At 43.8% G+C, this 22180-nt stretch overlaps 1 protein-coding gene across 2 annotated transcripts in view; it reads left to right on the top strand.

Moving 5' to 3' along the window:
- Positions 1–22180, top strand: part of ZRANB1 (zinc finger RANBP2-type containing 1) — a 75745-nt gene that overhangs the window by 47510 nt on the left and 6055 nt on the right. Inside the window, exons 2-7 of one of the 2 annotated variants that reach the window (XM_088476884.1) lie at positions 6091–6924; positions 18587–18702; positions 19129–19282; positions 19700–19771; positions 19864–20062; positions 20316–20436. In XM_088476884.1, coding sequence (XP_088333010.1) covers positions 6132–6924; positions 18587–18702; positions 19129–19282; positions 19700–19771; positions 19864–20062; positions 20316–20436 — 1455 coding nt within the window. In that variant the 5' untranslated portion in view covers positions 6091–6131. Of the gene's footprint in view, positions 1–6090; positions 6925–18586; positions 18775–19128; positions 19283–19699; positions 19772–19863; positions 20063–20315; positions 20437–22180 lie in introns of both variants that reach the window. The other variant, XM_088476883.1, reaches the window with a different exon arrangement.

Genomic DNA, 22180 nt, shown 5'->3' with positions numbered 1-22180 from the left:
CCAGTGTGATGGACAAAACCAGTGCTGATGGCTGCAAGTCAAAATATATGGACTAAAAGAAGTACGGCCCTGTCAGCCACCACATAACTGAGCATAAGGGTGACCTATAAGCACAATTTCCTACATTTAATTTCTGCTGAACTTTTCTCAATAAAAAACATATGGCCCAGGGGTGTCATGGAGGAAATGCTGATGCTCTAGGGCACCGTGATTCGAAAAAGTTTGGGAACCTCTGATCTACATCCTGTAGTATTACAGCAACATACCTCTATTGCAAGTTTAGTTGAAAAGAGGCTGCTGTGAGATTTCATCATGTTCTGTACATTGTTTTTAGTGGGTGGAGGTTTATCACTATAGTAACTGTGGTAGGAGGTACGTCTGCAGCGGGGTCGCGATCCGATTAAGTCACCTCCCCCGGGGGGGGCTGTAGTTTGCTGAGCACATGGGTGATTTGTTATGTAAAACGTGTATGTTTTATGTTATTGGTTCCTGAGAAAATCTCCGATAAAGGAGATTGAAGCGTTGGTGAAACAACCTATTGTTGTGTTTTGTATTGAGTCCTGTTAGTGCTGCCGCTCTGCTATTTCTTAATACTGTGATTTGGTAAATACCCGGGGAGGGCACCAAGGCAAGGTCATTTCAAATGTTTTAAATCATGTATGGTGAAATGCCAGTCAGTTTGAATATATTGATAACAAATTATTTATTGCTGTGTTATCATTAGAGCAACATAGGCCCGGTCAAAAGGTCGATTGTGATCTACTGGTAGCTCGCGGAGCTCCCTTCTTAGATCGCGAACAACTTAATCACCGCAACTGGGAACGTTGGCCTCTGAAGCAATCAGAGGCCAGCGATGCAGTGCGCGGGTGACGTCATGACGTCACCCGCGATTTGTGGTGCCAGCGTGAAGACAAGTAGAGGTGTGGATGGGCACAACTACTGGGGGCATTGCATAAGGGGCACTACTGTGGGCATTGTGTATAAGGAGCACTACTGTGTGTCGTAACGTGACTGTGGTGTAATGTGAATAAGATTGTGCTGCTGTGTGGCGTAAATTGAATTGTGCCTACTATGGGGTCAAGCCTATTAGCCGCGATGTGTGTGATTTTGGCAGGGCAGTCCCCACACCCCTTACTGGGGTCTTCTTCGGGCTCTGTAGATCATGAAAGATTTTTAGCTTTAAAAGTAGATCAGAGTCCGAAAGTCTGGCCACTCCTGATGTAACACAATAAAGGTAATAGTTTAGTCTTGTTCATTTGTCCATTGTCACATCGTACAGCGCCATTGTCCCCCTTTCGGCAACTTTTTGCGCTAAATTTGTGTTCACAGAATCCTGCTTCCCATGGCCTAATTAGTCTCCCTACCAAATTTGGTGACAACATGAAGCAAGCTACAGACTGCTCTGAATAGGGGAAGTTTAATTATATTACATCCTTTTATATGCGTTTGCGTGTATATATATATATATATCTCTCAAGTAGCATGGTAAAGTATTGCTGCCCACTGGGTCATGAATTTGATCACCAACCAGGGGCTCAGTGTGGAGTTTGTATGTTCTCCCCACATTTGCATGGTTTCCTCTAGGTGCGGTTTTCCTTCCCAGCTCCGAAAACATAATTCTGATGTAATTGCCTGCTGACTAAAACATGTGCGAGTGTGTGTATGGTTGTGTTAGGGAATATACTGATTGTAATCTCCATTGGGATAGCCTATATAAATACTAATATTGTAGCACTACTGTTCCTGTCTTGCTGGCACTGTATGGGTCAATAAATGCACTACACTTAGTGTTAGCAGGTATGCGGATGTAAGGTTCCGTTTGTGATAAAAAGTAATTATAGCACAATACATACACTGTAGGGAAATCAGATTAAATTATGCAAAGCGATAAATCCTTGTAAAGGAAGTCCTGGAATAAATCAATTAAATGTTACTTAACTAGTACACTTTCATTTTGTTTACTGTACTGGTCTTTTATTCTGATTTTGATTTTAATACTTGGACTTGGGGTCTAATTTCACGTGACACAAGAAGAAATGTAACCACCGTTTTCTACTATTGGTGACGCAGGACTGATGGGCTACAGGTCCCTCCTTGATTTGGATTCGTGTCCGAGGCAGAGTTCTCCTGTAATGATAGGGTTGGTTTCATCATTCCTCCCTCCCACAAGCTCTGCTTACTGGAAGCTGCGGATCACAGCGCTCGCCTGCAGGAACATTGTGACACTGTACTCTACAATCCTAAACTATTTTGGGAGTGTCAGTCCTGGCCTTTTTCTGTACAAAAATAATCTCCACCTCTGTTAAACCTCTTCCCTGGGTCAGTATAATGATCCTGCCATGGCCTTACTCACCATCTGAGTGTTTTTCCCATCATGTTAATGAGCATGGCGATGGCAGAATTGTCTGCAGGATGCTGGCCTGAGTGTACCTATTTTTACTGATGTTGTAGCAAGGTAAAATGCATGTTGAAGAAATGGCATGAGGAATAAGTTTTATAAATGTGCATTAAGGTGAGAAGAGTGAGTGTATTTCCTTGCATGCAGAACATGAGGATGAAGCGAATGCTCTATATACTTGCTGTACAAGTCTCTTGACTGCAATAGTATTGGTGACATCAGGGACAGCATGGTGGCATAACTGTTAGCATTGCTGCCTCAGTGTTGGGGTCATGAGTTAGGTTCCTGATAGTGGATCATGTTGAGTTGGTAGGTTTTCCACAGATGTGACCTATCCTCCCATCAAGCCAAATAGCCCGTTTTGGTGCGCCGCAGACTTTGCAACTAGAGGGGTCTATCCATTACCCGACTTTGCGACCAAAACCTCCTGGTTTTTCGTCGGATTGTTCACATTGTTCATAAAGTCGGGTAATAGATAGCCGGTGTGCACGCTGGGTCCTTGCCGTCCCCGACTGTCTACTGAACATGCCCGTCAACCTGACGACGTTCGGTATGTTCAGAGATAGGAGGTCGGGCTCCTTCACTGAATGGCGTTCAGTGCGGGCACCGCACATCGGTGACCTGAAGGTCTGAACGCTAGACCTTTAGAAGCATCATGCAACTTTTTCTTAATATGCTAATTAATTTGAGACAAAATACTAATCCTAAGTACTTGTTACACTATTAGCGAATGTTTACAGCTCTCCGTGATATTAATAAGGAAGTCGCAGAGGAAGTCTATAGCTATATAAAGCGATGAGCTGGTCGCATTTATGAAATAAAAAGTACTTTCAAATATGACTGGAAAATAAGCGGGAGTGGGGTGAGATAATGGAGGAGGACATGGTATGGAGAATCCACTTTATTTAATGAACATTGTTAGGCCAACGGCAAAAGACAAAACTTTTTTTTTTTTTTTTTTTTCTTTTTTGCAGAATCGTCTAGCCCTGTAACCCAAAGTCTAGTAGTCTCTGCAAGGATACAGCCATGCTAGGCCCCTAGCCTCAGTCTGGCAAGGATCTCCAGCCTCCACTAAGCACAAGTTCTTACAGCCTGTAGAAGCCAGGAGATAGATTGAAACATGTTTGTATTGGCCACATCTGTTCCTCCAAGGTGCTGATCAAACTAGAGCTCAGTGATTCTCCTCAGCCCTGATACCATCAGCCACTAACACTAAGAGCTGATTCATTACAAAGCAGCTGCTCTAGCCAGCCGAAGGTATGTACTAGGGATGGCCATCGACCTTAGATATTTTCAAAACCTCCATTGTTGCTGGCCGATGTTAACTAGTGTTGCCATCGATGGCAGAGAACCAATGGTAGGAGGCGATAGTTTTTTGTTTTTTTTTCTGTGGGAGGATGGAGCTGCCCCTCGGTGGCAGCTAAGCCTTTCCCCCCCCTATTTGATTGGCCTACAGCCCGCCTTACCCGCCGCAGAGGTTATCATCGAGGGTGTGCAAACCATTGATGGTTCACCATACATGGTTTGTGTGCCATAGATGGTAACCACTGATTGACCCATCGATTGTAAACATCGATGGACACCCCACCGATGGCTATCCCTACTGGAGGCTGCAGTCCCAGTTGGTAGCTGTTGGCACATCGGCAGAGGATGGGGAGAATGACGCCAGAGGTGGGCTATTTCTCTGTGTTGCTAGCCCAGTTGTGTGTGTGTGTGTGTGTGTCTCGCTTTAAAAAAAAAACTGTGGACTCTGCAACATAAATGGGTGTAACATGTATTATAACCTAAGCACTTTAGTAATTTTCATATTCTTATATTTAACTAGACTGAGCAAAACAAATGCTGCAGCTATTCAGTTATCTGTACAAAATGTCTGTCTAGATTTTTCGCTAAATTATAGATCTATATAAGTTTAATAACTAAAACCTGTAGATTTAGGTATAGTTTCTCTTTAAAACTTCATAGAGAGATGGAGATCCTCACAGGAGAGGAAAGAGACTGCTAATGCCCGGTGTTTATAGACGCATTAGCTATGCTTGTCTCAGGATGTATACAGATTTTGACTTGAGGTTTTTACAAGTGGTTCCAGACAGCAGACAGTCTGCACATTTGTTTTGCAGGTTACAAATGAAAGTATTTCGGATGGTTTGGGATTCAAACCACTTGGTCCACCCAGCCTGCCTTTAGCAGAGTCTTGTGTTTTACTTGGACAATACTATATGCAGCTGCGCTAAAGTGCTCCGGCCGCCATGACACTGCGGGGGAGATGTCACACCTTGTAAAGAGAACTAGTGGCTGTGTTGTCCGTAGCGAGAAGCTATTTAGTATCGTTTATCTAGTACTTTCTATGAGATGCTCACTTGTCCTCTTCGGAAGGTTTGGTAAAACCCCCATTTTTATTTTATTTTTTTAAATGCAGAATTCTAAGCCCTTGTGGGTTTAATTGTAATGGTGCATAGACACGGTCAGATTTCTTATCAGATATGAATGCTAACGATTGTAAAAACCGTTTATATCTTTGACATGTAGGGCATGCATCCACCAACGATGTGTTTGCAGACAGACTTGGATGATCTCATTAATTTTAATACTGTCAGAAATCATTCATCGTTCATGAAATCGTTGGTCAAATCGTTCATCTTTCATCATTGATCTAGCAAGTCTGACTGTGTGTATGCACCATTAGACATTCTGTTGTAGTTAAATATAACATTTGCTGTATTAGGAGCAATTATTGGCATATTCATTAGTAAAACTTTTATTAGAATCTTTTTATTTAATTTTTTTAGCTTGGCAATACTGATGGGTAGTTTTACATTTTTGGCTCCAAAAACAAATGCAAAAAGTTTGGTTTTCATTAGCTATTGCCTTCAGTTGTTGCCGTCTTTGAACGCAAAACTTAATAAATGTTTAACTCATTTTTATTCTTTGTTTTCAACGAGCCTTGTAAATTGGGGAGGTGGGATCTCCTTTAACCATTTTTGTTTTAGACAGTTTAATGCATTGTAGTAGTTTCCATGCCTTATATAGGGAGGATGTACACTACCCATGAAATAACAAGGACACATAATGAATAACAGCTAAGATTGTCGGCGAACTGCTGAGAAAAATAGTTTTGATTTTGTCGGGGTGTGTCCCTAAGTGGTTATTCCTTTAATATATTTCATATTTATATTTTACAATAGAAATGTATTTATCTAACCTCCCCACAAGTCACGTTCAGGCACAGTTACTATTATGGCGCCATTTGTCTCTAACTTTATTATGACTTTTTAAAGTAGGTGTTTAGTTTTTTTTTCTTAATTGTTCTCAGTTGGTAGTGGTAGTATAATGACCGTCCTAGATGGGTGGATAGATAGATAATCAATAGTAATGTGTGTGTACACCACTTTTTCATTTACAAAGCAATATATAATTTTTATTACCTTGTGAATGCTCCTATTTGTACATGGGCCGCTTACTCGGCTCTGAGCTGCCCTAAATGGATACCTACATATCCTGGGTTCTAAAGCGCTTGCTGTGGTGTTGGGTGCTTTGTGTTTCTGCACACTGAGGTGTATCTATAATGTTTGCACTCACCAGGGGAATACTTGTTCTGAATATGTAACTTTTTATCTTCTCGGAACACTTAACATGAAAAGCTTTTATCCGTCATTCGCTTTTTCATCAGTCATTCTCTGCCTGTTTTCCAGCTTCCTGACAGATACAGCCATCCATCCCTGGGAGTGTTACGATGACGGAGCATGGCATAAAGTGGGCTTGCGAATATTGTACTTACGAGAATTGGCCGTCTGCGATCAAGTGTACCATGTGTCGTGCCCAGAGACCCACTGGTGCCATCATCACTGAGGAACCGTTCAAAAGCAGCACCCCCAATGTGGGTACTATAGAAAGGGGCGGGGGGAGTCCCTTAATTTGCCCCGATTCAAGCGCCAGGCCACGTGTAAAGTCCTCATTTAGCATGGAAAATAGCAGTAAGTGGTCCTGTCATTTGTGTACCTACCTGAACTGGCCTAGAGCCATCCGATGCACTCAGTGTTTGTCCCAACGTAGGACACGTAGCCCCACAGAATCTCCACAGTCCTCCGGATCAGGTTTACGGTCCATTCCCTGCCCCATCGACCCATGTGAGGAATATAATGACCGCAATAAACTGAACATTAAGGGTCAGCACTGGACTTGTTCTGCTTGCACGTACGAGAACTGTGCCAAAGCAAAGAAATGCGTAGTGTGTGACCACCCCACCCCCAACAACATGGACGCTATAGAGCTGGCAAATACTGATGAGGCATCCTCCATTATTAACGAGCAAGACCGCGCTCGCTGGAGAGGTGGCTGCAGCAGTAGCAACAGCCAGCGCCGATCGCCACCCATGTCCAAGCGGGATTCCGAGATGGACTTTCAAAGGATCGAGCTAGCCGGGGCAGTGGGTAGCAAGGACGAGCTGGAACTGGACCTCAAGAAGCTAAAGCAAATCAAAAACCGCATGAGGAAGACAGACTGGCTATTCTTGAATGCATGTGTGGGTAAGTGATGTATTTTTTTTAACAAAATCCTTTTTGGTGGTCTCTGCAACTTAAGGCCCCCATATACGCCGCGAGTGCACCGTGCAAGGCGATAGGGGATCCGTTGTCTGACATAACGGGCGGTCCTCACACACGGTGCGACCGGGTGGCCGACCACCCCCGATATGCCAGCTCCCCCTGTCTCACCTGCATAGCAATCCACGAGACTGCACATCGCATCCCCTGATCTCATGGTCCTGCAGACAGGTCAGGGGGTGCGATGTACGACCCAAGGCCATACACCGTGCGATATAGCAGGTAAATTGCACCAATCTGTCGGATCGCCTGCTATATCGCCCCGTGTATGGGGGCCTTTACAGTTCAGTAATATATTTAACGGTCTTGTTTTGTCCTAAAGAGCTACTGAGCTTACAATAAATTTGCTCTCAAATGAAAATTAAATTTTGTAACCATGACAACTGTATATGTTTATCTAACATTTTCTACATTCATTAATTGCTGATCCAGGTACTGCAACACTGTGCAATGTGCACGCTGTCGGCAAGTCTGTTATGCATATAACCTAATCCACGGGCCGAATCACGCCATGCAGTCCTGTCCAATATCTACAGTCTCCTGAAAGCACTACACATAAACCCAGGAGCTTTTATAAAGACCACCATTACATTTTGAGTGAAGTGGTCCTAATGGGTGGTTCTCTATCCCTAGCATACTTGCAAAGGCCAAACGGCTGGTTCATTTGTTGTTGTCTCTGTAAGAAGTGTGCAGCTTGTGTTCTGCGTTGCATCATCCACCCACTCTCGCCTCTGCTTGCCGGGAAAGGTCCTTTGCTTTAAGTGCAGGGAATCTGTGCCCAGTTTCAATAGGATTTGGGCGCTGCATGTTTCTACTGAAAGACCTGCGGATGTTTATGTGCTGGTGCCGAGAGAACGGTAAAATGAGGCACCATGATTTTGTTGAGGGCTGAGTGGAGCCGGAGTCTGTGCTGCATGCAATGACGGGGCCTCTATAAATAGAGCCGGATGACTCACAGGTCTGCTGTGTGCATCCAGCGGAGCCAGGGATCTGAGTGTGTGGGTTGCTTTTACATTTATATTAATAAATGGCCTATGGATTTTTTTTTTTTTTCTTGCGTTTGACACATGCTGTCGCGTTTATTTCTGTCTTAGTCTGACCCCTCATTGTCAAAGGGAATTTTTATTTTGTCATTCCCCCCCCCCTTCTCTTTTGTGTAGAAGGGATTATTTAAATTTAATTTGATCATGAATCCACTTTATAAACACATCTCTGATCTGCTGTGCATATTTATAGCTGTGCTCTCTGTATCCTGGGCAGCAGCTGCTGGAGAGGACATGGAAGGAGACAGTGCTTGTGTAATCCGTAGGCAAACGTACAGCCACACTACCTCTTGTGCAGTACATGTAAGCGCTGGGCTCCTGGCTATCTGGTGTTATGGCCTCGCACAAGTGGCAGTCTGGTGACTGAATGTCAGTGGCCGCACAAATGTGCTGGACAAATCCTGCCAGGCAATTGCATGCCTAAAAAATGACTGTCCACGCCTAACGTCTGTGAGTCATGTCAGAGGATTCATACCTTTCCTGATTTCTTAATAGAGCCAGTAATCAATCAGCCCGAGCCTTCCAGATCTGTCAGTGTAAATGTATAATCTGTTCAATATGCAAGTATGTCAATTCCAAGTCCGCTATCCAACAAGCTGTAAATGTTTAAGAACATGTTAAAGTAAATATATATATTTCTTCAGGTTTCATAGGGACCACAGGGATACCAAGGGGGTATGTAGTTGGAGTAATCTGTTGCACCAAACGGCTACAGCTTTCAAGCTCCCAGCATGCACTGGTCCTCCTCCCTATATACCCCGCCACCAGCCGCAAGCATTCAGTTTTTTTGTTTGGTGCTCGGCAAGTATCCAGACGCACGTGTTAGAACAGCGGGACTGCTTAGGCAGTCCCAGGTTTTTTTATTTATTGATACCTTTTAGTTTTTTAGACTACTGGGTTAAGCAGTACTAAACGTCCAAATGGGACGCATGTATGGCGACTCCCATCTCCGCTGATGCCGAAACGCTAGTAACGCTATATGCCCTGGGGATTTCAGCAGGTCACAGCGAAGCTTAGTTAACAGCGATGCTGGGGCCCGGACTGCAATCTGATCCAAGGAGATGGCAAGGTAAGGCGATTCCTCGTTTTCGGGGGAATCGTGCGCTGCAGTCCTGGCTTCCGTTGCGAGGCACGTCCTCACTAAGACCGCCGGTGCCTTATCGTCTGACGCCGGGGATGGGTAGTACACGCACTAGCAGCGCACTTTTAGCGTCTACTACTGTGAGGTCAGCGTACCTGTGTCGTTAACGCAGCTTCGGTAGGAGGTAGGCGCTCCCCCTCCTCCCCCACCCAGATGCAGCTTCCTGTGGGGTCCCCGCATCTGGTTTATTTCTGACAACCTTGTGTATTGAGACGCTCACAGTCCACCTATGGTGCTCTGCTGAAAGCGGTTGGTTCTCAGAAGGTTTGTCAGTCTACCTGTATACTGCTCCCCTGGGTCAGGTATATAGTGCTCTATACCCTACAAAGCCACCAAGCCTTGGGTGTTGGTCAGTTGATTCAGAGATTATTGCGATTTAATTGCATATGGATTGTATGTGACTTGTGCTAGCTGTTTTTTGATACTGCCTTTTAATTCTGTCAGTTGTAACTATCACTGTTTTTCTCCTCATCCCTTTGTACAGGGTGTGTGGGGTTTTATGTGTACGTTCACAAATACTGGTACTTATAAATGCAATGCAATGTGACAGTCTTCACAACTTGTACCTTATACCTTTTTATACATTGATAGGTCAAAGGTTAAGGATAATCAGGAGGCGAAGCTCCTGTGCTGGTGCATGTAAATCCTCTTCAGCAGACCTATCTGCTCCAGATTTCATATAGGATGGTTTATGTGCTCCCAGTTATAGGAGACAGCTACCTCACCAAATCCAGTACACCAGCTAAAAAAGTGTATTGTTACCTTTGTACTTATGTATGCTAAGCATAAAGGGAAACCGGAGTTCATGAAAGTTTTTTATTTTTGTTTGTTATAATGATCACTGCTATTGCTCCATTTTTACCCTCAACTACCAGGTGTGTAGGGGTTAAATTGTACTTTACGTTTACTTGTCAACACTGAGCTGCCCATCCCCCTCTCTCCTAATTAGTTGGAGATGCTCATCTGCAATTGAGTGTTTGCTGAGGGGAGATTTGGGCTCTCTCTGAGTATACATTTCTCCTATGGCCAAGGTTTATAGCACTGGAATCCTACCAACTTTTATACTTGTATAAGTTGATTCAGTGCCAATTTGTAAGTATATTTGTATGCATTGCACTTGTATCCTACCAATGTAACTGCGAGTTAGTGCCCATTTGCAGCATTGCACTTGTATCCTACCAATGTAACTGCGAGTTAGTGCCCATTTGCAAATATATTTATATATTATATATAATATATATTTATTTGCTGGTAGATCCTACCAAAAACTTGTGTTTAGGTAGTTGATTTTAATGCCTCCTAAAGCCTAATAAACCTGGTGTTTAGACACCTGAAGGTGATTTAGGCTGGATTACCTCAATCTAAAAAGTTCACTGAGTTTATGGGGGAAGCATGGAACACTCCAGATAAACTTCCTGATATTGGGTCAGCTCCAGCTGACCATTGCCTGTCGACAAGAGCAGGCTGGACTAGCAAATTGCTCTGCAATCGAAGAGTGTCAGTTCACTCAGCAATATAGGTCCTGGGTCCATGTTCTCCACCTTCGACATGGTGGCATATGCTCAGTTCCATTCCAGGTCCCTGCAAAGATGGATTCTGTCTCATTGGGATAGTCAGTACGATCGGATCAAGTCTCAAACGATCCGCATCTCGCCAGAGGTTCGGTTCTCCCTCGCATGGTGACTGCATACAACACATTTAAACAAAAGTTGCCGTTTATGGAATATTTTGGAGCTTCGTGCATTGTCAGTTTGGTTCCAGTGCAGAATTGCCACTGCAAGATGTTAGAACATTTTTTCAGGGTGTTCTTTGTTCGTCCCTTCGGTGGCACCGAGGCATTTATCCTTTGTTCTCAGCGTGCTGCAGGCTCCCCCCCCCCCCCTTTGAACCCTTGGACACAGTGGATCTCAAATGGTTGACAGAGAAGCCTTTTTCTCCTCGCTATCTACTCTCACAGAGTTTCTGATCTGGCAGCACTTTCATGTCGCTCTCCATATTTGATTTTTCATCAGAATAGAGCTGTCCTCCATACAAGGGCGGGTTACCTTCCAAAAGTGGTATCTTTTTCATATGAATTAAGAAATCGTAGTCCCAGCCTTTGTCTTCTGGCCTTTCTGTAGGTGGAGCTTCACTGGATGTGGTTCACGCTCTTCGTATCTATACGTGGATCGTACCAAATCCATCAGGAAATCAATGCATTTTTTGTCTTATATGGCTTTCATAAGCGAGGTTGGCCAGCTAACAAGCATTTATTGGCTGCGTATGACTATTTCTTATGTGTATACTCAGGCTGGTCTCCCTGTTCCGAACACAGTGACAGCACATTCTACTCTATCTGTGGGACCATCGTGGGCGTTTAGACATGGCTCCTCTGCAGAACAGTTGTGCAAGGCGGCCACCTGGTTTTCTGTCCACACTTTCAGCAAATTCTATGCATTTGATACTTTTTGCCTCCCAGGATGCTTCCTTTGGGAAGGGAACAGCTTTAGGACATCCCCATGGTATCCCTGTGGACCCTATGAAACCCGAAGAAGAAAATAAGAGTTATGGTATAACATACCTTTTTAACTCTTTTTTTTTTTTTTTTTTCTTCGAGGTTCATAGGGTCAACAGGGCACCCACCCTGACGCACCTGGCCTCAGTCGGGATCTGTCCCTTTCTTTTTGTATCTTGTGTACATTGTACTTCCTTCTCCACTTTCCGTCTCTTGCCATTAGGCTTGTTTACAAATTAAATGCCTGTGGCTGGGGGCAGGGTATATAGGGAGGAGGTCCTGTGCATGTTACGATTTCGAAATGCTATCCCATGGTATCCCTGTGGACCCTATGAACCTCGAAGAAAAAGTTAACAAAGGTTATCCCTGGTGTGTATGTTTGTGGGTTAGGCACTAAAGGGGGAGGTTAGGTTTAGGGTGCATGGAGGGGGAGGTTAGGTTTAGGGTGCATGGAGGGGGAGGTTAGGTTTAGGGTCCATGGAGGGGGAGGTTAGATTTAGGCACTAGAGGGGAGGTTAGGTTTAGTCACTGGGGAGTTAGGGTTACTTACCTAGAGCCGTTGGGATTGTAACTTGGTCGGGATTCTGACCGACGGAATCCCGTACCCATCCCACCGTGAGGTGGGGGCAGGCTACATTGGTTGTCTATAGCGTGTATCATTAAGTGGAGTGGTGATACAATATTAGTGTTAGATCTAGTATTAACTCACCGCCATATTTCAGGATTTGGTGCTGCATGAGTTTGGCACATAGCTAGGTTAGCTATATATATTTTCATAATTTTGGCTCTGTATATCAGCACAAAGGATTTGAAATAAAACAGTGGAGATGCAATTGAAGCGCAGACTTTCAGCTTTAATTCATGAATTGCACCATTTTTATACACCGTCCGTATTTTCAGCGGCTCAAATGAAATTAGACAAATGAACATACGCATACTGTTGAGAATCATTTGCAGGTAACTACTGCCTGACGTCTGTAACTCATGGAGATCACCAAATGCTGGATTTCCTCCTTTATGTAATCAGGTTATAGACTCTGTCATTGCAGAATATTCCACCTCTTTGCCTTAAACTCCTGGGCTGCTTTCACAGTATGTTTTGGGTCATGGTCTGTCTGTACTGTGAAGCGCCGTCCAATCATCTGTGCTGAATTTAGGATAATCTGAGCAGACAGTATATCCCTATACACTTCAGAATTCGTCCGGCTGCTTCAGTCTTTTGTCACATCATCAAAAAACACTGGTGACCCAGTACCATTGGAAACCATGCATGCCCATGCCACCATGCTGCCTCCACCGTGTGTTACAGGTAATGTGGTATGCTTTGGATCATGAGCCAGTCCAAGCCTTCTCCATACTTTTATTTATTTTTTATTTTTTTTCTTCCCATCATTCTGATATAAGTTGATTTTTAGTTTCATCTGTCCAAAGTCTAATCTGACCTTTCTGTTCTTAAGGCTTATTGGTGGTTTGCACATTGTGGTGAACCCTCTGTATTTGCTCTCTTGAAGTCGTCTTCTCATTATGGTAAACTTGAATAAAAATATACCTACTGCCTGGACAGTGTTCTCCACTTGGCTGGATGTTGTGAAGGGTTTTTATTTACCATGGAAAGGATCCTGCGATCATCCACCCCCGTTGTCTCCTATGGACGTCCAGGCCCTTTTGTGTTCCCGAGCTTGCCAGTGCGTCACTTTCTTCTCAGAATGTACCAAAGGTTTCACCACTCATAAGGTTCCTGCTGTCTCACTGATGGATTTGTTGAGAACTCCTTTAACCGCATGTTGTGACTTCACAGCAACAGCTTCCAAATACAAATGCTACACTTGGAATCCACTCCATACCTCTCTTCCTGCTTAAATGATAGCCCTCACCTGTCTATGAAACCGCTTTTGAGTCAATTGTCCAATTACTTTCCGTCCCTTGAAAAAAAATTAAAAAAAGGGGGCTACATATTAAACAGCTGTCTTTCCTAAACCCATCCTCCAATTTGGATGTGACAAAATGAAAGTTGATAGTCTACAGCTTAAAACCATGGGCCTGATTCAGATTTGAACGCTGTTCCGATGTTCACGCATGTGAGGGATTATCGGTGGTCTGTGCATGCGTCAGTCGCATTGCGCACGTGCTGCAAATGAATTGCGATCGTTGTGAGGATTCACTCGCAATTGAGTAACAGGAAGAGACCGCTTTGTGGGTGGTTTCCGGGGCATTCCGGGCAAAACGCGGGCATATCGGGAGCCGTATCCCAGGTATTTACTATCCAGTATCTGCGCACACAGGACAAAGCTTCAACATCTTAGTTACCACGTCCATTCTGACTGACCATAGACTCACCCCAGGTGTCTGTTTTCCCAGACATGCGCTAAATCAAACCACATATTCATTGTATGTATAACTGTAGATTGAATGTTTTGGTAAACTGCTAAACTAACAAGTCAGTGTACAAAAAAATAAATTTGTGTGTGCGTATATTTGTGTATGTATATGTGTGTGTGTGTGTGTGTGTGTATATATATATATATGTGTGTATGTATGTGTGTGTATATATATATATATATATATATATATATTTATATATATTTAATTACACACAGTCAGGTGCAGAAATATTGGGACATTGACAGAATTTTCATATTTTGGCCTCTATTCACCACCACAATGGCTTTGAAGTTTTAAACAAACAAGATGTGCTTTAACTGCAGACTTTCAGATTTAATTTGAGGGTACCGTAATTACATCCAAATCAGGTGAACGGTGTAGGAATTACAACGGCTTCTATATGTGCCTCCCACTTTTTAAGGGGCCAAAAGTAATGGGACAATCAACTCAAAAGCTATTTCATGGACAGGTGTGGGCTATTCCCTCGTTATTTCATTATCAATTAAGCAGGTAAAAGATGTGGAGTTGAGTCTAGGTGTGACATTTGCATTTGGAATCAGTTGCTGTCGACTCTCAATATGAGATCCAAAGAGCTGTCACTATCCGTGAAGCAAGCCATCATTAGGCTGAAAAATCAAAACAAACCCATCAGAGCGATAGTTGATTTGGCCATACCTTATGTTTTTGCTGTTTGGAACATTCTTAAAAAGAGAGAACGCATCGGAGTTCTCAGCAACACCAAAAGACCCGAAAGACCACTGTGATGGAATTATTTCCTTGGTGAAGAAAAACCCCTTCACAACAGTTGGCCAAATCAAGAACACTCTCCAGGAGGTAGATGTATATGTGTCAAAGTCAACAATCAAGAGAAGACTTCACAAGAGTGAATATAGAGGGTTCACCACAAGATGTAAACCATTGGTGAGCCACAAAAACAGGAAGACCAGATTACAGTTTGCCAAACAACATCTAAAAAAGCCATTACAGTTCTGGAACAACATCCTATGGACAGATGAGACAAAGATCAACTTGTACCAGAGTGATGGGAAGAGAAGAGTATGGAGAAGGAAAGGAACTGCTCATGATCCAAAACATACCACCTTATCAGTGAAGCATGTTGGTGGTAGTGTCATGGCGTGGGCATGTATGGCTGCCAATGGAACTGGTTCCCTTGTATTTATTGATGATGTGACTGCTGACAAAAGCAGCAGAATGAATTCTGAAGTGTTTCGGGCAATATTATATGCTCATATTCAGTCAAATGCTTCAGAACTCATTGGACGGCACTTCACAGTGCAGATGGACAATGACCCGAAGCACACTTCAAAAGCAACCAAAGAGTTTTTTAAGGTTAAAAAGTGGAATGTTATGCAATGGCCAAGTCAATCCCCTGACCTGAATCCGATTGAGCATGCATTTCACTTGATGAAGACAAAACTGAAGGGAAAATGCCCCAAGAACAAGCAGGAACTGAAGACAGTTGCAGTAGAGGCCTGGCAGAGCATCACCAGGGATGAAACCCAGCATCTGGTGATGTCTATGCGTTCCAGACTTCAGGCTGTAATTGCCTGCAAAGGATTTGCAACAAAGTATTAAAAAGTGAAAGTTAGATTTAGGATTGTTTAGTTTGTCCCATTACTTTTGGCCCCTTAAAAAGTGGGAGGCACAAATTAAATCTGAAAGTCTGAAATGAAACAAACAAGATGTGCTTTAACTGCAAAGTCATTGTGGTGGTGAATAGAGGCCAAAATGTGAAAATTCTGTCAATGTCCCACCTGACATGTTGAGAGAGAGATATATATATATATATATATATCAACATCTAACTATATGTTTATGTACTGTAAACTTCCTGCACACAAGTGGTGTACTGTTTTGTTTTTGTTTTTTTAATTTTTGCTACGTTTCACTTCTGTGTATCTGACCCATGTGCATTCATGTCAGTGGAATGCGTAGTAAATGCCATGAGATGTGTGTATTTTATATGGCCACGTGCATTTGTAGCAACGTCCTGTCCTGTGAGCTATGTTTTTCTGTTACATGCGTTTAAATGCATTAGCTTTGGTCATGTAGGCGGACTAGGGTATAGCTAACCCCCCCCATAGATACTTTGTGTTGTCAGTGAATATTACTTGGTGCCTGGAAAGTGACAGGACAGAGACACTAATGCTGGTGTCACAGGCACAATCTGATAAAGCACTAGGTGTCATAGAGCTCAAAGTGGAAATAAATGGGAAATACATATTTATATGACTTTATAGGCTTGTTCTTGACCCCTGAAACCTTAACTGTATACTACATGGCATCTTCTAGTGGTCGCCCAGTCCTGTATTTATATAATTAGATAGTGGTCTATTATAGTTGCCCTAGGATATCTGACTAATGCTGTGGATACAACTCCATTCAGTGTAGGGAGCAGAGCGGTGTCATAACCGAAAAGCTCCGATGTAGACCAAAAAGATTTGTAATAAATGTAAGATGGCAATATAAAAGTGTATAAATTAAAACGGCCTGATGTTAGGCAGCCTGCTTAAGGGAAAATAAATTCACTTATGTTTTCTTGTTCTATTTTCAAGAGTAGCTTTTATATTTTTATATGTTCGGTAACCTCATTCCTCCTCATGGTATATTTTTGTATGTTTAGTAACCTCATTCCTCCTCATGGTATATTTTTGTATGTTCAGTAACCTCATTCCTCCTCATGGTATATTTTTGTATGTTCAGTAACCTCATTCCTCCTCATGGTATATTTTTGTATGTTCAGTAACCTCATTCCTCCTCATGGTATATTTTTGTATGTTCAGTAACCTCATTCCTCCTCGTGGTATATTTTTGTATGTTCAGTAACCTCATTCCTCCTCGTGGTATATTTTTGTATGTTCAGTAAGATTGATTTTTTTTTTTTCCTTTTTTAATTCTGTTTGACGTTGATGCATGTGTTGTAGCGTAGTATGACAATATTGCACTTTGCTCAATTTCTGGTAGCGCCTAATACTTACTGTTTTTGTTTTTTAATTTGATCTTTCGGGAGGTAAAGTGGAGCGCCTATAGTTAGTGTAGGCAGCAGCCTGGAGGGACACTGCAGGCATTATATCCTCCTTTTCCTTTAATAGGGTTTGTTCTGGTCACGAGGGCGGGTTTCCTAGTTGGTGAGCGGTACCGCAGTCCATTATGTGTAATAAATCATAATGGGTTACTCCTATTGTGTAAAACAGCTTTTTCCATTATAGAAGAGACCTTTCTGTGAATTATCCCCTCCAAGTTCCTATTATCCACTTTGGTTTCCATTCGTAAATGAACCATATCAGCGTCCTGTATCATTTGTGATGAGCCAGAGCTATAGTAGATATTAAAGTGTCGAGCGTTGGAATTATGGCCCTCTAGCTTTATTTCTATCTCTGCATCTACTAAATGTCACTGCACGGGGAAAAGATGGCCATTGGCAGGTCCTCATCTGTGACCCATCCTGGGAGTGTTGGCCTTCTGTGGTTATTGGGAGCACATTAATGGTTTCTAGGCTGAAAGTGCATTGGTCACCTACAGGTTGGACACAGCCTATCTCGGTACTAGGGATCGTATCTTAGGAACATGATATTTGGCCTTGCAGTGCCATCGCTAGCTCCCTGCTACTAGACAGTCTCTGTATATCTGGTCAGCCCACAGAACTGTTATCTCCGCATGTGAAGCCTCTTGTAGAGTAATGGACGATCAGTATCAGGACGTCCAGACATGACTGGCTTGACTCTGAGGGTGAAATCCACTGAAGACTCTTATTTTAATTAGCATTATACAGGTATTAGAAGGACTTTGTCTACAACATGCTGCCATCCTCAATTGTCGTAGAGAGGAGACACCAGGCACCTTGCTGTAAGGGCATGATAATGATATGTCATAGAGAGAATACCTTATCATTAGGGAGCATTTACAGGGAGCAGTTAATGACCATAATGTATTATAAAGCACAGTCTATCTTCAGTGTGATTAAAATTCTACATTCATACCAAATCCCATGACCAATAAAATGTTTCCTTCATCCCTACAAATAACTCCACCCAAGTGTAAGATTACCCAGTGTCCAGCAATCAGTCTATATAGCGGCTCCCTAACTTTGTACCACAGCTGCTGCTCTTCTGCCCCCTGCTGGCTGCTGGAGGACAACACGCCACCTGTCTGAGAGGAGTCCAGGGCAGTCTCTACTACTATCAGACAGGCAGGGTGCTCCACACTGGCAGTTCTGTCACTACATAGGAGTGAGTAGATCTTTCAGTTTTGGTGGAATTAACTTTTTAATTTACGTATAGTCACTTTAGACCTCGCACAATTCATGAATTGAACTCCTAATGTCCTCTCACTTGCCGTTGGCATGCATTGTAGAATCATTGTAGTAGAAGCTGCTAGTGGCAGGATTGGTGATACTGTGTAATACATACCTGCGTGGGTCACAGCTGATCCTGTGTATAGTAGATGATCACACGATGACCTGTGTGTGCACTATAGGTGTTGACAGTTGTGCGTCCTGTCTTCCAGGTGTTGTGGATGGCGATTTGTCAGCGGTGGAAGCGTACAAGACGTCAGGAGGAGACATCGCTCGTCAGCTCTCTGCCGATGAAGTTCGCCTTTTGAACCGTCCATCGGCCTTTGATGTGGGTTACACTCTGGTGCACCTGTCTATTCGCTTCCAGAGGCAGGACATGCTGGCCATACTTCTGACAGAAGTGAGCAGCCAGGGTTGTCACTCCCTACCTCCCTGCACTCACAGATCCTGTCCCTGGCCTTTCTACACGTGTGGGTTACCTACATCGCACAGCCCCTGGCCACGTGATGCCTACTGGCTGTAGCGTTAAACTGCTGAGATTTCCGTTTACACAGTTTCATGTAAATAAATATGTATCAATAATTGATATGTGCTAAATGTTTAATGAAACGCTCCCGATGCTTGGCATTACTTATGCATTAAAGCTGTTACGCCTTTGCAGAAGCTAGAATAAGAGCCCAGTATAAGCATATTATAGATTTCCTGAGGGCGAACGTTCTATATTTTTGTCTCATAATGGTTTGAATACCTGCAGGTGTCTCAGCATGCAGCCAAATGTATCCCAGCCATGGTGTGTCCTGAGCTTACCGAGCAAATCCGGAGGGAGATTGCAGCCTCCATGCACCAGAGGAAAGGCGACTTTGCTTGTTACTTCCTGGCAGACCTGGTGACTTTCACTTTACCTGCAGGTGAGTATCCAGCCCGTTATGGGATTTACATTTTCACCCAATTAGCTCTCTGCTTTGCTGGGTTGCTAGGCATCCAAGTTAATACTCCATGATGAATGGACTGTAAACTGGTGAGGCCTGAAGGATTTGCGGAGGTCCCAGACACTGGAACTGTCAGTTGTGATCATCTAAGGGAGGGCAGGGGGAAGGGGGGGTTGAAACTTTTATTGTGGCGTTCTTCTCGAAAACCATGCGGCGTTGTGTTGCATGTTTGTATCTTCTCACTAGAGACCTTGGAGTAACAGATGTCTGTGCAGAGATGTCACGCTGATATTCTAATGTAATATGTGATTGTGTACACAGCAAGAGCCTCTGCTTCATTGCACGTGTACTGTGAGCCCACCTGAGCTGAGTGACCGGTGGCTTTTCTCTTTGCAGACATAGAGGATCTGCCGCCTCCTGTTCAGGAGAAACTGTTTGATGAAGTCCTGGACCGGGATGTGCAGAAAGGTAAGCGTTAGTGACACTCAGCTCAGGGTTATTCCTCTTTCACATCCTAGATTTGTGCTGCTTTGTCCAACACCTTTCTCTGTACTTCTCAGAATTAGAGGAGGAATCTCCTATTATTAATTGGTCACTGGAGCTGGGGACCCGTCTGGACAGCAGACTTTATGCACTTTGGAACCGCACTGCAGGTGACTGCCTGCTGGACTCTGTACTTCAAGCAACCTGGGGCATCTATGACAAAGACTCGGTGCTAAGGAAGGCTCTACATGACAGCCTCCACGACTGCTCCCACTGGTAAATGTAACATGAACCCTAACGGCCTTTGTTTGCTTTATGCCATTAGTCTGCATTCTTGTACTGTGCCGTGGTCAGCATTGTATGCTTTCTATCAGAAAATGTATAACTGCTGCCCCCTTGTGGCAGCATGCTACGCTTGTTTTAAGGTTACAGGATCAGTGTGACACGGGTTTCATGGGTGACTGCAGTTAAAGTTTTCCCAATATTCCCTCCCCTTCTGTTTCTGACTAGCTGTGTGTTCTATGTGCAGGTTTTACAGCCGCTGGAAGGAGTGGGAGTCTTGGTACTCCCAGAGCTTCGGATTACATTTCTCTCTAAGAGAGGAACAGTGGCAGGAAGACTGGGCCTTTATCCTGTCACTTGCAAGCCAGGTAAGCATTGGAGGCGCTCACTGTGACGTATGGACAAGTAACCTAGCCAAGCAGCAAGATCCTGGCAGTCAACTTGTGTTTATGGTGGTAGTGTGGTAATTACATCTATTGGTTATAAACTCTACAACTAACAATAACATGCTTCCAAACCAAGGGTGCAGCTATTGTATCCTAATTGTGTATATGAGGATGTGGCCTATCAGTCCGCTAAGTTCCAAATGAATTAATTGATCTGCCACAATGGCTCCACTACATCTAGGTCACTGATGCACTTGAACACTCAGTTATTGGGAATCTCATGGATACGAACAGTTAAAGTATAGCTGGTCACACACACTGAGATAGACGGCACCATATTGCCATAGGTTTGTCTGCTGGTGCAGGTGATGGGTACAGATATGAGGGAAGGGACAGTCTGAAGTGCAACAAAGAATTTGGTTTATTATGTACAGATTTGTCCACATACATCTTACTTCCTTGTGAGTTTAACAGCCCTTCTAGTCGTGACATACCGTGGCGTGACTCTGTAGCGCTGAGCGTCTCTTCTGGTAACTTTTGCCTTCAAATGCTTCTTATTTGCAAAGCAGTGCCAACAGGATGCACAAGCAGCATCTGCTGATTAAAATAATATGCGTCATGCCTATATTCTGTGTGTGGCTGTATCTGCATGCGTCATAATGCCTATATTCTGTGTGTGACTGCGGCTGTATCTGCGTGTGACTGCGGGTGTATCGTCATGCGGCATGCCTGTATTCTGTGTGTGACTGCGGCTGTATCTGTGTGTGACTGCGGGTGTATCGGCATGCGTCATGCCTGTACTCTGTGTGTGACTGCGGGTGTATCTGCATGCGTCATGCCTGTATTCTGTGTGTGACTGCGGGTGTATCTGCATGCGTCATGCCTGTATTCTGTGTGTGACTGCGGCTGTATCTGCATGAGTCATGCCTGTATTCTGTGTGTGTCTGCATGAGTCATGCCTGTATTCTGTGTGTGTCTGCATGCGTCATGCCTGTATTCTGTGTGTGACTGCGGCTGTATCTGCATGCGTCATAATGCCTATATTCTGTGTGTGACTGCTGGTGTGTCTGCATGCGTCATGCCTGTATTCTGTGTGTGACTGCGGGTGTGTCTGCATGCATCATGCCTGTATTCTGTGTGTGTCTGCATGCGTCATGCCTGTATTCTGTGTGTGACTGCGGGTGTGTCTGCATGCATCATGCATGTATTCGGTGTGTAGCTGCGGGTGTGTTTCATGTGAAATGCTACATTAGCGTCGCAGCACTTTTGTTATAAGATGCATTTGAAGGTAAAAAAATTGCACGAAAAGATGTCTGGCACTACTGAGTCGTATGGTGTTCACACGTTATGTTTAACGCGACTTGTAGCGCACGGGGGTAAGATGTATGTAGACACATGTATAGGTTAATTATATGCATGGGCTAATGCAAACGATCTATGAAAATAGGGATCATTTTAAACTGTAACTGAACTTCTTTGTAGCTGCCCCATACTGTACAGAATGGCACACATACCTCTGGCAGTGGCATCCGTTTATCGGGGAGTCTTCCCACAAAGCTCTGCTCTGGCACTTCCTATCACAAAGCTCCTACACCTTCATTTACCATTATAACAAGAGCCAGGTGCCTAATGTGATCCCATGCCCTCCTCAATTACTAGGCCATTCTGCACGTAACAGGCCCAGCATTTCCCCTTCTAACTCCAATTCTGGGACCCTGCAATCTCT

Source organism: Taudactylus pleione, unplaced genomic scaffold (genome assembly GCF_031769625.1).
Source record: "Taudactylus pleione unplaced genomic scaffold, aTauple2 ptg000198l, whole genome shotgun sequence".
In the NCBI taxonomy this organism is placed as follows: Eukaryota; Metazoa; Chordata; class Amphibia; order Anura; family Myobatrachidae; genus Taudactylus; species Taudactylus pleione.
The sequence above is the reverse complement of the archived record's forward strand: the minus strand, read 5'-3'. Positions and strand labels throughout refer to the sequence as shown.